The sequence below is a fragment of the Eptatretus burgeri genome, chromosome 4 (genome assembly GCF_056783735.1).
Source record: "Eptatretus burgeri isolate ZD-2024b chromosome 4, Ebu_testis_v1, whole genome shotgun sequence".
In the NCBI taxonomy this organism is placed as follows: Eukaryota; Metazoa; Chordata; class Myxini; order Myxiniformes; family Myxinidae; genus Eptatretus; species Eptatretus burgeri.
Genome location: NC_140964.1, coordinates 4,757,980 through 4,774,687, shown reverse-complemented (window position 1 = coordinate 4,774,687; position 16,708 = coordinate 4,757,980). Strand labels below are relative to the sequence as shown.

Here is a 16,708-nt window from a genome sequence, read left to right as displayed (position 1 = left end):
ATGACCCGATGTGTGGACTACAATGATCTTTTGCATAGATTAAAACAACATAAACAGCATGAGCTGCACCCTGGTAACCTGGGTCTTCAAGTAGTAAATAGACTTCATCGCAGTGTTGGCTCCAATGCCTTTACCGCACAATCACCTGGGCCTGCAGCAGGTCAGAAAACAACTGTCCTGCAACTCCCATGTTGCTGTTTGCCCAAAATCAAAAACCAACTTACCCAATCACTTCAACTTCCCCACTCTACTCTGGACATGCCTCTGCTACTCTCTCAAAAATGGTTGGAGGTCTTCAATCTCAAACAAATGGTTAGGACCATCTCCCTGGACATATCCCCGGAATTCGACAAAGTCTGGAATCCTGTTGTATTTACAAAGCTCTCTGCCTATAATCTATACCATAAAAGGCCTTCATTGCTGGATTTCTGACTTCCTCCACCCATGCAGTCAATGTGTTGCCGTAAGTGGATTCTAGAGTTCCACGAGGCAGTGTTTTGGGCCCAGCCTTGTTCCTAATATATTTTAATGACCTATCTGGTGATCTGGAAAACGCTCTCTTCCCTTTTACAGATGACCCCACATTGTGGTGTGCAATACCCCCATCTCACCGATAGGCAGACAGCAGCAACATCACTCTCTGCTGATCTGTAATTGATTAGATGTTGGTTTGTTAAATAGAACATGTCCTTCAATCCTGAAAAATCTCAGTCTCACCCTGTCGCTCTGGAAAGGATGGTCAAACAAACCCACCTGTCAATTTCTATAGTCAGCCACTGGAATAGGTTCAGTCTATTGAACTTCTCATCCTCACAATCAGACATGACCTTTCCTGGGTTGACAACAGAGTAAAGCTGGCCTCCAAAGCTAGCAGATTTTTTTTTTTCAAGCAAACACCGGGATCAACGGAGAATGCCCAGTCTGCAAGGCCCTTGCCTGTAGCTCAATGGAGTACTGCTGTCTGCTTTGAGATGGTGCTCCAACATCACCTCTGTCTCTCCTGGATTGTAGAGGATCTAAAGCTCTCAGAATTATTGAAATCTCCCGTGATGAGGCGGAAGCACAAGGTCTGTTCTCACACTGCAGGCAGGTCGGTGGTCTCTGTTTCTAATCGTCTATTCTCCAACATTGCTCCCTCTGCTCTCATTCCTCTGACCCTCCCCAGCAACTCCAGAAAGCACACGTTCTTCCAGTAACCCCCTCCTGGTTAAACTTGCAAAATTCAGGCTGACTGTACATCTCAACTCTTTTATATCTTCCATCTACGGAATCACTTTTCAGAGGTAGGATCTCACTCTTCCCTCCAGGACTTCAAGCAAGCAGTGCACTACCATCTCTTGTCATCCCCAATCCTGAACTATGATATTTATTATCCCCATTAAGCTGTCCTCACCCAATAATCTTAATTCATAATTTTGGGGTTCCTTCCCATCCTCCCCCCCCCTCCCCCGCTGCTCAGCTTTTCCTCTTTGTTCATTCCCTTCTGTAGACAGACCTAATAGTAAAAAAAAAAACACAAAACTCACCATCAATCCAACAACACTCACAATAACCCTTTTCATGAACTATGACTGTGGGACACTTACAAGTCAGACAACCATGTTTACATCCTCTCTGAAAGACAGTATGGTCCAGAATATGGGGCCCCCTGTTGATATCACATCAGAAAAGCAAAATGTGTTTAGATTTGTACAGAACTGAAAACAAGACAGTTTAATGCTGAGCACATTACCACCAGGTTGACTTACTCCAATTACAGCAGTGTGGTAATAACCTGCAGGGACAATCTATGTACCAGTGTTTGTATCAAAAAATATCTTCGACTGGGACTCCTCACTCCACAATCCTCCTTCCTACACTCCACTCCCCATCCCCCCCCCCTTCCCCTAATCCCTTTCCAAATGAATAAATAAGTAAACATACAAAAGACGCCCCCCTAGAATTCAGTGCAAGCAAGTATAAAAGCAGCATGGCATCGCCAAAGTAAATATAGTTAAAAATTTCTCTTTCACCTGATCTGGTTCAACCTACAGTTTGTATTTATCCATAACAGAGTTTTATTTAATTTATTCATACAGGCTCAATTAATATTGATCCCCCCCCCAACACTCTACATTTCATCGTTTTCATATCAAGTTGAAATGAATTAATTAAAACAGGATTGTCCAGCAAAAATCCCACTTGTTTTAATGAGTGTTCCTCATCATGGAACTCGACTGCATATGTGGGAGCTTTACGCAGGTGGAATTGATAAAACGGTACAGAAATAGCAGCGCCACAAAGAGGGACAAAGGAAACTTACGGCTCCAAAGATTTCAGGATGGAGATCGGGGATGTACGCTTCTGGATACACGTGGGTCAGGTACCAGCTGAAGTTTTTGCAAGAGAGTTGTTGTCTGAGTTTGAGACGCTCAGATATATCACCAAATGCCTTCTGTGTGATAAATAAATAGGAAAACCAATAGACACCCGAGGAATAATCAAGATCATCCAATTTATTCCTTCTTACAGAAGTATCACTGCGGCAACGCTTGTGATACATAAAAATACGAACGAAACCTTTACAGGCCTTTCCTCGGAAAGCGCAACTGTGTGAAAAGAACAAGTGGGTTATTATCCGAACAATGTGCCTTACAATCTCTACAAGTGGAGTTACTAGACCTGATGACAAATAACTCTACCAGACACCGAGGAATGTTTTAAAAGTTGTTCAGTGCCTTTTTAAAGATAGTGGTGGCCACAAAAAGTAGGAAATGGACACATCAACATGTTCAAAATGTTATACAAACAATAAACAACAGTCAGGGACACATAAGAAAACAAGAATAGCATTCAGTAGAGCACGTACCTCTGCGAGGCTGAACAATTTACGTTTTGTTTTACAGATCTGGATCCGCGCCTGAACCAAAATCGAATCGGCTTGTTCTTGTCACCAAACCAACTCATCCACCAAGTTTTGTCATAACTCGTCCACAACTTTTTGAGATATTGTGCTGCATATTGTTTTTGGCCCCGTCTTTCATCGGTGAATAATCACTTTAAAAGTTCTCGGATCTGGATGTTCACCAAAACCGAATCAACTTTGTCAAAGACCTAACACCTAACTTGTTTACCAAGTTTCGGCCGAATCTGTCCGTAACTTTTTTTCATGTCATGCTCACAGGCAAATAAAACAAATCACACAAACAAACGGGTGAAAACATAACGTCTGTCCACTTTCGATGGCGGAGGTAAAGATGACGTTATACAGACACATATTACTGAATATATACGTATATATATTTATATATATATATATATATATATATATATATATATATATATATATATATATAATGATAAGAATGTTAGAGTGTCTTGGGCTATTGTGATTCTTCTTAGAAATACATTTGGGGGATAACTTTTCTAAAAAAAAAAAAAAAGCTGCATATTTGTATCGACATGTGGCATAAATATAGGTGGGAGATGTCTGGTTATTTCTGCCAATTGCAGGTGTGAGATGTCATTGGAATACACAAACCAAATATATATATATATATATATATATATATATATATATATATATATATATATATATATATATATATATATATCTATATATATATACACACACATATAGTTCCCAAGACAGTGCAAGCACCTTACCCAAGTCTAGAAAATAATAAATGGTATGCAGCATCGAGCCAGAGATGTCTCGCTCTCACCCTTGGCACTGATCAGCTAAGCGTGTGCCCACGCACCTGGGATGCAATCCTCGCTGCCTCACGGTTGCGCCGATAGAAAATAGATTTATATTCATCCATCCAAACCTCGGCAGCTCGCACAAGGTTTCGCGTGATGACAGATGGTCCTGCTGGGAAGCTGTGGGGGCTCTTCGTGCGAAAAACGTGACCAACCACAGAGCAGGGAATGATCTCGAGGCGGCCTCCACACTGCCACACCTAGCACAGAAGAATACGCATTTGTTTTGTAGTTTGTGAATAATGGATATTAAATTATCTTGTACATTTTGGTTTTATAACTCGAGGTTATATATGTAATGTTGCAGTGATGTTAAACAAACTTTCTTCCGTACTTATCTTTGGCTTGACCAACCTGTTCGTGATTAACTGACTTGCTATTTTAGTTTAACATTTCAATGCGTGCTTTCATAAGTAAAAGTTTGTTTTTTTTAAACTTAACCAAATTGACTGGACCAAACAGTCCAATCAATTTCCTCCTGTTATGCATGTTTTCCACCATGCCTCGCTGGTTCTTGGCTGGAGTCAACCCAGCAAGCTTGGTGTTATGAAAACAACGCGAGTCGAAGTCAGTGTTCCTTCTGAACAAAATTAAGTAAATTACCCGGAATGACATCTCGATGTTTTCTCCTCCCCATATCTCCATCTGCTCATCATATGTTCCCAAATGCTCGAAGTATGACTTTGAGATGGAAAAAAGACCACCTGCAAATGTTGGTGACCTATGGAGACACACCGTCAGCAGCTGGTCACATGGCCAGAGAGTAACATTAGAGGTCAAAGGTAAAGTCTGGGCCAGAAGATTTAGATGGAACTCATGCATTGAGCAATGCTATATTCTGAACCAGTTCTACATCAGCCTTCCGTGACATACAAAAAAATTCCAAAAATTTCCATAGATGTTCTCTAATTACACGACTTAATCTCCAAGTTTTGTTGTATCAGTTGGTTCGTAAAGAAAAAAACATGTATGCAGGACTAAAATCAGTCATCTAGGTATTTTAAATACTCAGACTCAGTCATTATCCAACTCGATCACATAAACCCATCCACTTACATGATGGGGTCCAGCTGGTCCCGCCGATGCCATCGAAGTCGTACTGGAACTGGTTCCCAGCCGAATGTGAGAGCCCAGTCAAAAATTCCACGGCTTGCCTCGTGGGCCGAGCCACTGGGTTTAGAAAATTCAAAGGTGTCTGGGTCGATGGCAACGATCTCAGGGCTAACCACACGTGTGCGGTTTTCAGCAATGCGTGCGAGAAGTGGTTCTAGCCATCCGTAGAAGCACTCACCTGCCAAAGATGGAGGAAAAACATGAGATGTTCTGGAAATTGGGGAACCTCACAGACTCATGGATAGTCTCGTTTCACTGTTAAAGGTCACGACGACGCACCAAACTGTGCCCGAGTTGTGTACATCGAGGATTGCAGGCATAACGTACACATGGAGAAAAGTTCAGCATGGACTGGGTTTTCCTGGATCATAGCAATAACCGAGAAAATTATTCAGAATCCATAACGCTTATCAAAAACAAAACCATATATGGGTAAAGTATACATGCTCGACAAATGACTTGAGACAAATTCAGAGGTTTTGTTGATTTTTTTAAATCACGAAATGAGAATGTCTGTAAATGGCATAGTTCTACTCCAAAAACACTGACATTGGAATGGGGCTCCTGGCAACACACCATGTGATGTCGGGCTCAACACCAGTAAATCATGACATCCAATGATGTCACAATGGAATGAATGTCTTAAATTCCTTAAGAGGTCAATGATGTGTATTAAGCACCATTAGGACGAATGACTGATGCAACACTCCTCATCCCCTGAAGAAGTGGCCAGAGAGAATCCAAAGGGAGTTGTTGCCGTTCCTGGTGCAAAGCAGCCTCTAACTCTCCAAAATAGTCTGCACAGGAAGGTCAATATTCTTAAATCTACACCCAAGAATATCCAAAACGTGCTCTATTCGATTTAAATCAGGACTTCGAGCTGGCCGAGGCAACGTTGAAATGGCAATGCTTTGCAAGAAGTCGGTAACTGCATGAGAACGGTAGGATCTGGCATCATCGTGCATGAAAAGAGGTCTTGTGAGAAGTGGGTGACCAGTTCTCCAGACTTTGTAACTTGCAGTATGACGCCGGTTCCGGACAGTTCTCGTTGATAACCGCCAAGGGAGATTCCATTAATGCCGGAACGCTGTGCTTGTGGTACAAGGAATACATCTGACTCGCCTGATCAGAGCAGCTTTTTCACTGTCAGCGGTCACCCTGAGTCAGAGAAATCAACGTGAGTATCAACATCATTGGTTCGTTGATGTTTGTGGACCAATGTGCTGATAACAGTCCAATGGAAGACAAGCCTACGTCCAATTTCACTGAAGGACATCCCAGCATTGTTCATGCCAATCATTTGCCTTCAACTAGTCTTGCACAGGGCATAGTAACACAGTCTGCCAATGGAAGTACGCGATGATATTGCCACCTTCTCCAAACGTTGACCAGGTGAAAGGGATTTTTTTTCCCCAAGTTGATACCCCGACGGTGCCATCATCTTTAAAAGCCTGGTGTTGGCTTAGTGGTTAGTGTCACTGGCTTGGGATCCTAGTGTTCTGAGTTTGAGCCCTGTTGGCTGCTGAATTAACACCAGGTTGGGTTGACTCGGCCTGTCATCCTTCTGAGGTCGAGGTTGGTGAAATGATTACCAGTGTACTGGTAGATGGGCACAGCATCAGCGGCACAGCCGTGCTTCCGCGAAATGATAGCTACCTGGCAGCCAAGCTGCCATACGCATGTAGTGTAGTTGCCTTCACGTTCTAATCTCTTTACTTTTCGGTCATCCAGTTAAAGATTGCAGGCAATTATCATGGTGTCTTCACGCCTCTCAGGCAATCCTCTTCAGCCTCAGAATTCTCATCAAGTCTCAAGACACTTCACATGCTGTGTACAACCCAGAGATGATTTTGTTATTCATCTATAATTACATCTCAGTTATGGAGTGTGCAGTGGCAGGAGTTTTAACAGACAACCTGATGGGAAATTGAGTTTTCCTGGTGAATTGCTGTTAAAACGTTTTGAAATAACAACGATCGCTAAACTCAGAAGTGACTCATTCAAGTTCAAACTTTCTTTCATGAATCAACTCTGAAAGTTTTGGTGTTGAGTTAATTTCCCTTCATCTAAAAAGTCACCAATCTTGCTACTCATCTGAACCAACTTCTGCAGTCTCGCTGTCTTGACGACGATTCATTCATGCACACAGATCGCCTATCTGCTGTTTGCATCATCTCCAGAGGCACGGATGTGCCGCTGATGCAGTGGCCCTCCTCCCCACGTATCAGTGGAAGAACTTATAATTACACCGCTCTTTTCAAAAGGAGCTATTGGATCCGCAACACCTGCCAACTAATGTTGGCAGATGAGACTGCCAGCTTAAACATCTCCTCCGAAGGACAGCGTACCAATCGATAGAAAGCCCTGCCTGCAAAGCACCAGAATAACAGTTTAGTGCCGAGTCAGGAATCAAACTCAGAGTAGTAAGCGGTGCTGCAATAACACAGGTAAATGGCAATTAAAGTGCATTCGTTATAGATTCTCTTAAGCAAATGTTTCTCAATTCCCGATTACTTACAGTGGGCATCCAGGAAGGTTAACACCTCCCCCGTGGCCACACTTGCTCCCAGAAGGCGAGCCGATGTTAATCCTTTCCTCTCCTTCTGACGCAAAACTTTCACCATCTCCAGGGGCTTGAAGTGTTCATCCAACTTATCCTTCAGCTCATCTACGACACAATCAGAATGTCTGATGACACACATGTACTGAGACTGGGACGATTGCTTTGAGCAATGATTGACAAACAACATGACTTTGCGAGAGCCTGGAGTTACTGCAATCGAACCTCGCGGATGTTGCGTTTTCGACTGTACACATTATTCACTGCGCAACAATAATCCTAAAACGTAATTATAATTTTGAGACACCGCTTGATTTTTTTTTCTTACCGATAGTGTTGAAGTCACCAATGCGTGCAGAGACAGTCTGCTTATGGAAGGAACGATGCATTATATAGTTGAGGATTCATTAATCCATCAAGGGACCATTAAGCAAAATGGTTGTCCTTTGTATCCGAAGAAGGCCGTTCACAGTGAAACATGCAAACCGCCTGATCAATTTGTTTATAGTGCAGAAGATTACAATTGGTGCAACCTGGTGTCAAGGAACCTCCAAGAAGATCAGATCCCTCGGCGACTCACAGTCCAAGCAAGAATTTGAAACTTGTTCAGGGTGCTGACGATAACTCGCCGACTCTTCTTGCAGGACACATTGGGACCATCCATCACCTAATTCTGGCAGATGGGATGCTCAGTTTAACATCCATCTGAGGGACGGCACATCCATCTGAGGGTGAAACACCAGGATGGCAGTTTATAGCTGTGTCGGTATTGAAACCCAAGGCTAGACAACTCAAGGGTGAGTGCGAATACGTCTCAGCTATCCTGCCATGCCAAAAGGACCATTAACCTCTCCATAAAGATGGATATTTGGCCAGGTTTGAACCTGCCGAGCAAGCCTCGTGTTTAAATATCCCAGACTCAATTTATTGGCAGAGAATGGAAGTCAAACCTGAAAAAAAAAACCTCGTTGCACAACGTAGCATACATATCATGGAGGAAAACTGGCAACACGGCACTAAATTTCAGGGAAAATTTGATCTTACAATAAATATTTATAAATTGTGTTTTCATCCCTGTGTTCTCCCCGACCCCTCATCGTTACCCGCATCCCTTGTTTGTTCATCTCCATCTATTTTGTCCCTCGGTCCTGTTTGCATTTCCCCTTTCTCTGTTTGTGTTCTGATCCGTTCTGTGTTCTCGATTTCCCACGAGCCTTGACAATGTATGCAAATAAAAATAAAAATCTGTTACACGGTGTAGAATTGCCGTTGCCCTTTGTGCATTCACCTGATCTCCACCCATGGCTTTTGACAATGCAGCAAACGACAAACAAATGTTGCTCGAAGAGAGTCAAAATAAAAGGAAATTTTAAAATGTCCATTCAAATCACAAACTCATTTCAAGCAAAATAAAACCACCCGATAGTAAATATCAATCTCACGTTATTCGTTACTTTTATAGACCTCCCCAGTGTGGTCTTGGTTGGATTCAATTAAATAAATCAACGCACGGGGTGGTATTGGAAACAAAGGGTCTAACTGGCCTTTGAGCATCTGGGCCGTGCCAAGAAGTGCTGAACACCCCAGCCAATCAGACCCAAAGCCTTACCAGTAACAACATTTTAGCATGAAGAGAAATAGACCCTGATCCAAGATTAGCTCTTCCATGAGTCGAAATCTCTGTAAAAGAAGAAAATCATTTAAAAGATACTTGAGTTTGATTTATCGGGTGAAGTTTGGGTGGATCCAGGTCATGCCCCACCGTGTGTGCTTGCATCGTCCACAAGCAGGAGTTCTCTGAGCAGGAGAGCCGGCGCAGTATGCAGAACGCTGTACACTGTTCGCAAAAGTGTAGACCAGGCCTCATTGTGAAAGACCACGATGACGCTGGTTGAAGGAAGTGCTGGGCAGCGCTGAAAACGCTGTTCTGCACACCTAAAATACAGGTAAGGTTGGTGATGGATGAATATCACTTCATATTATCAGTGATGCAGATGTCTGGGGGAGTTTTATCACTGGCTTTTCATGATCATCTGACCTTCAAAAATATCACGTGTAGAGTTGTAGGTACTCATCGGAAGCTCTACATTCTCCAGCAAGCTATCCAATTCTCAAATCCTAACAGTCGTCCTTTAAATATTGATGCAATAATCATCGGGGAATTTGAACTTCTCACTCTGGGGGTCTCGTGTCTGCGCCTAGGTCTCGGTGCGGCGAGATGCGCTCGCTAGCGAAGGCGTTGAAGCAGTGCCGGGCAAATTCCTGCTCCATCCTCGAGTGCTCCGTGGAACTCAGGTGACCTAACCGCAGCGCATGACCATGTGCACCTGGTGCACCAAACTCTAACCGCGGGCGGGCCAGCACCGGCTGCAGCTCACGGGCCGAGAGGAAACGGGGCTCGCAAGGCTCACGCGGTGCGGCAGCCAACACCGCCTGTCAGTGGAACATTTGAGGGCAGGACAGGGAAAATGGATGGATTTCTTTGTGGGATAGACAGTATGCAATAATAAAATAAAATACAATCGTGGATGATGTCACAGACAGAAGATATTCCCCTTTCCTTTGAAAGTGACTCCACCAGGCTGAATCAAAGTGCACAAAGGGTTAAATAATGTGATTAAATAATGTGAGTTTCACAATCCAACAAAGTTGGGAATAAATTAATCAGTTCATACATTTAGAATAATCATGGTAACAAGGAGCAATAAAGGAATGGCGTAAGTGGTGAGCGAGCCATATTCGATGCAACTACAATAAGTATACATTTACTCATGAGTATACCATCCTGGACCATTTCAAGAAGCTCTTCATATAATAAATCTTCTCAGTTTGAAATCGTTAAAAAGTTGGTTCTCAATGTGCTTTGCCCGTCACGAACCCCGGTCTGTAGTTCCCAGGACTGCTGCCACCCGTTCAAAGTATATCAGAGTTATGATTTCATTTACAGAGTGCAATGTAACTGAAGGACTAACCCTATGGAGGCGGTCGACTCGACGACTTAGGAGGGAATGAAGGGAAATGACCGTGGGAAGAACTGGTCACACAGAAGATAAAGATAAAAGTTATTACAGATCACACAATTAAAATTCACTTTGTCCAGCTTTGGGCAGTAAAATTGACATGTGCAAAGAATTTGACACAGTCTTAAATCTAATAAATTATAACGATCTTACACAACAATTACATGGGCAATTAGCAAATACAAGTGATTCCAACAAACTTTCACAAAGACCACACAACATAGGCACAAGTGATGACACAAAGGAGAAACGAGTCATAATAAATGCCCAAGACCAAGGACACTCTCACAATGGCTTTGAGAAAATGGCAGGATTGAGTCAATCATCCAAGTATCGGTTATGCAAGGTAAAACAAAGCACGAGCCACCTCCTATCAGGAGGTTAAAAAAAAAAAAACTCGTGTTAGAACACAAATGTATAACAAGGTATGCAGAGTAATCCACCGGCACATCTGTAAAAACTTCAGCATCCCAGTCTCAGAAAAATTATGGAAGCGTGAACCCGAATCGATTGTTGTAAATGATGATGGAGTGAGTGCTCACGAATGACCTGAATATCCCATCAAGTGTGAACATAGAAAACAAAGTATCGCAACTGGATATAGTACTTAGATCCCTCTGCTTCACTCCAGCGCCACACCACCCAGCATCACCCCTTCCAGCTTCGCTCCAGCCCTGCACCCCCCCCCCGACTTCTCCCCAGTGCCGCACCGCCACAACCCCCACAGCTTCGCCCCAGCCCTGCACCCCACACCCCAGCTTTTCCCCAGGGCCACACCGCCACACCCCCCACAGCCTTGCCCCAGCCCTACACCCTAAAGGCTCCCCCCTGCCCTGCTCTCTCTTCTTGATACTTTCCACATTCCTGCACCCCTCCAGAGCAGCCCCTCCTCCCCATCCCAAACTGTGTGGACCTAAACATCTGAGGCATCTGCTCCAACCTGACAGATCTCTCAAACCAGGTCACTGAAGAATAAACTGGACATCATCTGTTTAACAAAATCCTTCCTCCGACAAGACGTCCCTGGCTTCTTAGTGTCACTCCCTGGCTATTGTCTCCTCTGATTTGATCGACCTGAACCCCTTTTGGTGGTGGAGTCGCACTGCACATCGACAACTCCATTTCTCACTCTTGGTGTATGACCTGTGTGCGTGCACATTTAGTTTAGACCACGAGGAAGTTGGAGGAATGCGGGGTTGGTGGGGGGGAGGGGGGACTCCATGCAGGCAGGCCTTTATCAAATAGCGTTAGTTTTGATTTTTAAATGCTACCACTTGGATTTATATAGAACATGGCGGTGAGAAAGTAAATGCTGCTGTTTGGGCGTGTTTTATCACCTCGGTAATGTGCTGGTACGCTGCCTTCCCATTCCATCCCCTCGAACTGCTTACCCATGCTATTCCCTCATGCTACCTTCGCATTCCATCATGCTGCCTTCCCTTTCCTTCACACTGCCTTCCCATCCCCTTCCTTCATGCTGCCTTCCCATTCCCTTCCTTCGTGCCACCTTCCCATTCCCTCCCCTTGTCCCACCTTCCCATTCCCGCGCCTCGTGCCACCTTCCCATTCCCGCCCCTCGTGCCACCTTCCCATTCCCGCCCCTCGTGCCGCCTTCCCATTCCGCACTCACGCTGCCTTCCCATTGCCTCCCCTTGTGCCGCCTTCCCAATCAGGCCCCTCGTGCCACCTTCCCATTCCCTTCACTCGTGCCGCCTTTCAACCACCCTTTGTGCTGTTTCCCCTTCTCCAACAGCTGGCTGCCTCTCCCCTCCTCATGCTGCCTCTCCCCCCCCACCCTCACGCTGCCTCCCCCCCAACTCACGCTGCCTCCCTCCACTCATGCTTCCTCTCCCCCCTCACGCTGTATCCCCCCACTCACACTGCCTCTCTCCCCCCAGTTCAACTTCCCCCACCCCCTCACACTGCCTCTCCCCCCTCCAGTCTCATGCTGCCTCTCCCCCTCCCATGCACTGCCTCTCCCCCACTCCCCCTTGCACTCCCTCCCCACACCCCTCATGCTGCCCCCCACACCCCTCATGCTGCCCCCCTCACGCTGCCTCCCCCACCCCCTCGCGCTGCCTTCCCTTCTCTCACGCTATCCTCCTCCCAACCCCCCTCCTCCACCATACAACTCTCTGGAGGTCGAGGAGAGGAAAGTGTGTCAAAGAATGAGCCAATTTCCCAAATTGTCTTTTTTTAAATTATTATTTATTTAATTTTTATAGCAGTCAAAACTGCTGCTTTAATCAATTCAGTTATGATAAAGCAATGAATCGCCAGATCATGGCAGGATAGCCGAAAAATAAGCATTCTTGCTCAAAGCTGTCTCGCCTGGATTCGTGTCCCGACTCGGCTATAAACTGTCATCCCGGTGTTTCACAGGCAGGGTGATTCATCAATGTGTGTGCCATCTCTCAGATGGACGTTCAGCTGGGCGTCACATTTGCCTGAATCCCCCCCTCCTCCTCTCCCTCTCTCCTGTCTCCTCTCTCTGGCCAGTGTCTTGCTCCATCACGCGAGCAAATTCGCCTCAGCACGAACACAAGAATCGTGCAGCCTTCTTCACCATGTCGAGGGAAAGCCAGCCATAATGCCCTTCTCTTCCAACCACCATCTCCTCATTCTCTTCTGTCCCACTCCTTCTTCGTGTCCTGCTCCGAACCTAACTCCCCTCCACTCTTGTCACCCAACGTGAGACTTTCCGAACACAGTCCTCACTCTCTCCTCTTTCCTGACGTCATGCCCATCAATCATCAACTCCATGGTTTGCTAGTTGTCCCCCTGGAGGTGAGGTTTCTTTCCTGCTTGGACGTGCAGCTCAGTTGTTGTTTGAAGGACCTAATCCTTTTTTATCGCCGGTCTTGAAATGCAAAAACAGAGGAAAAGGTCACAGGGGGAAATCACACACTGGGAGAAATTATCCTAAAACCCTACCGAATTAACACAGCACTGCCCCCCCCCCCCATCACCACCCAATGAAGTGACGTGGAGGAGTCTATGTTAAAAGCCAGGCTTGTATTTTCAACCCCCACTTCATACATACGAGTGAAATACATGTATTACATACACTTGGACTTATTTGAACAACACACACACACACACACACACACACACACACACACACACACACACACACACACACACACACACACACACACACACACACACACAAAGGCTCCAGTAAATACAATATAAATTTCATCATTATCTTGAAATTATCTAACTTGGAATACTGGTGAACAGAATAAGATTATCTATGTGTCAGCTCTATCTTTATTCAATAGTACTAATTTCAATTTACGTTTAAATGATTAAAGGTCAGGAGTTGATTTCAGGTTCAAGTCTAATGAATTCCAAAATTTGGGTCCCACAAAAACTAACGTTTTCTTTGCAGAGTTTGTTCTAACTTGTGGGAGATGGAGCATCATGTTTTGTCTTGGATTGCAACGATGGACTTGATAATTTTTGGTAAATAATTGCACAAAGTTATTTGGTACTTCTTGTCGAGCTGGAGCATTAGCATTCCCAACTGAGACAAGTACAATACATTTATCTTTAAAATTATGTTTTCAAGAAATAAATCGTTTATATGAGATTGATAGCCTTTGTTGCAAATAAGTCTCATAACCCTTTTTTGAATCATTAAAATATTATCTATCTGCAGCTTTAAATAATTTCCCCAAGCAAGTAAACATTAATTCAATCAAGACAAGATCAGGGTAGAATATAATGAAAGAAGTATTTCTTTAGGGAATTAAAAAAAAAATAACTTATTAATGATGCCAGTACTTCCAGAAATATTTTGCACAAGTTATGCACATGCATTGTCCATGACTAATTTTCAGCAATTACAACACCAAGAAATGTGGTGGTCTCCACTTTGCATAAACATTTTTGTGAATAAGTACGGGTCCAGGAAGCATGGAGATAGTGTGACTAACAAAGGCATATAGTTAGTTTCATTTAAGTTTAATGAGAGATTATTAGCCATTATCCAATCAAAAACATCTTTTAGTTGAGTATTGATTGTTTCAACTGCAATCTATGGATCTGGATGAGAAAAAAAGAGATTTGAGTAATCAGCAAACAATATGAATGACAATATATTGGAGGATATATTAAAAAATCAATATAAATAATGAATGACAGAGGCCCTAATATAGACCCCTGTGGGACACCACATGTGACCAGTTTTTGGCTCGATTCACAGTTATTTTGCACAACAAACTGTTTTCTATTTGACTTATTTGAACACACACACACACACACACACACACACACACACACACACACACACACACACACACACACACACACACGGCTCCAGTAAATACAATATAAATTTCACCATTATCTTGAAATTATCTTACTTGGAATACTGGTGAACAGAATAAGATTATCTATGTGTCAGCTCTATCTTTATTCAATAGTACTAATTTCAATTTACGTTCACACGTTAGTTTTTGTGGGACCCAAATTTTGGAATTCATTTGACTTGAACCTGAAATCAACTCCTGGCCTTTAATCATTTAAACATAATTTGAAATTCGTACTATTGAATAAAGATAGAGCTGACACATAGATAATCTTATTGTGTTCACCAGTATTCCAAGTAAGGTCCTATTTGTAAGGTAGTTCTCAAACCACTCCAAAGTCTTGCCTCTAATTCCATAGTACGATAATTTATGCAGAAGAATGTTATGATCGATGGGATCAAAAGCCTTGGAGAGGTCAAGGAAAATACCGATGGTATCTATATATTAATACTGAAGGACCAATTTTGTGCTCCTCCTAGCGGTCGCGTCACGTTTTTCTCAGTACTGTGACCTGGACTGAAAGAAACATCGTACCTGTAAGAGTGCATCGCACATAGTGGCAATAGTCAAACTTCAACTCTGAAGCAGAATAAACACTTTTCGTTTTACATGGCGACGTGTGACGTCACCGCTGAGAGGCGTAAGGACGTCATGACGTCATCGGTCATTCGCTGACGTCATTATGTCTGTCGTTGACAAACCATCACCGCTGAGAGGTGTAATTCCACTCCTCGAAAATAGCGTCTGCAATGTAAAACCCTCTTCTGCACATACTGACTATCTCAGAATGTGAATTTGACACAAAAAATGTAACAAGAAACATTGTATCTATATATTAATACTGAAGGACTAATTTTGTGCTACTCCTAGCGGTCACATCACGTTTTTCTCGGTACTGTGACCTGAGAAGTTTTGACAGTGTTTGTACGTCAAAGTAGACATGTGCACAAATCAGGGGATTTCTTCACAAGGAGTAGTGTACACCAAAAATGTCATGTACAAGGACGTTTTGTAGGCCTCATTAGGTAAGGCCATTGAGTACATCGACTGGGATCCGGCTCTTACTCGAGCTGCCACTGGTTGTCATATTGGGCTCATGGAACGGAATCCATCTGTGACGGGGTTTTGGCTCGTAAGAATGATAATTATCAATGGCATTTACAACCTTAGACACATTCAGAAAAGTTAATCACTCAAATATACATAATTTTTTCAAGAATTTTAGAGAAAATTGTTAATGAAATTGGGCAGTAATTGCAGAACTCTTGAGAGTCACCCTTTTTTTAAGAATAGGAACAATTTTGGTGATTTTAATTTTGTCAGGTACAACTCCAGAGCTGAGAGACTAATTAAATATATGTGTTAACAGAACTATAATTTCAGAAAGTACATGTGTAACCGGGACATTATTCATTCTATCGTGACATGCACTCTTTTTGTTGTTGAAATGACATAATATCCTTAATTTCATCTGCATAAGTTGGAAAAAGAAATCATGAATTTGTATTGGGATGTTTATCCCCCCCCCCACCAAAAAAAAAATCAGCAAAAATTCTGTCTGCAACAGGAATACTCACTCCTGGGTAAATTTTGTTCAATATCTACAAAATAATATATTAAAATGTTCGACACCAGCATTTTTATCCTCAACTTGAACGTTATATATCTTAAGTTGTTTCACTGAAGTATCTTTCTTACAATTACTCATAACTCAATTTATGATTTTTCAAGTGCCCTTAATATCGTTTTTATTATCATGTGTCTTTTTTGAGAAATAATCTCTTTTTACATGTCTTTAAAGTTTTTTGTAAGTACATTTTTATAATTTGTGTATTTGAGCCACATTTGTTCAATGGGGTTTAATTTTGTACTTGTAATATAATTTTTTTTTTAATATATATTGATCTCAATAAGGATTTGGTGATCCATGGAGATCTTGGAACTTTCCTATAATTTGA

At 43.0% G+C, this 16,708-nt stretch overlaps 1 protein-coding gene across 8 annotated transcripts in view; it reads right to left on the bottom strand.

Moving 5' to 3' along the window:
* LOC147027374 (polypeptide N-acetylgalactosaminyltransferase 6-like) overlaps positions 1 to 16,708 on the bottom strand; it is a 50,345-nt gene that overhangs the window by 14,448 nt on the left and 19,189 nt on the right. For 6 of the 8 annotated variants that reach the window (XM_085876736.1, XM_085876737.1, XM_085876730.1 and 3 more), the window contains exons 3-9: positions 9,591 to 9,847; positions 9,177 to 9,349; positions 7,373 to 7,522; positions 4,798 to 5,032; positions 4,345 to 4,462; positions 3,741 to 3,941; positions 2,303 to 2,434 (exon numbers count right to left, since the gene is read on the bottom strand). In XM_085876736.1, coding sequence (XP_085732862.1) covers positions 2,303 to 2,434; positions 3,741 to 3,941; positions 4,345 to 4,462; positions 4,798 to 5,032; positions 7,373 to 7,522; positions 9,177 to 9,349; positions 9,591 to 9,847 — 1,266 coding nt within the window. The remainder of the gene's footprint in view (positions 1 to 2,302; positions 2,435 to 3,740; positions 3,942 to 4,344; positions 4,463 to 4,797; positions 5,033 to 7,372; positions 7,523 to 9,176; positions 9,350 to 9,590; positions 9,848 to 16,708) is intronic. The other 2 variants (XM_085876731.1, XM_085876735.1) reach the window with 2 other exon arrangements.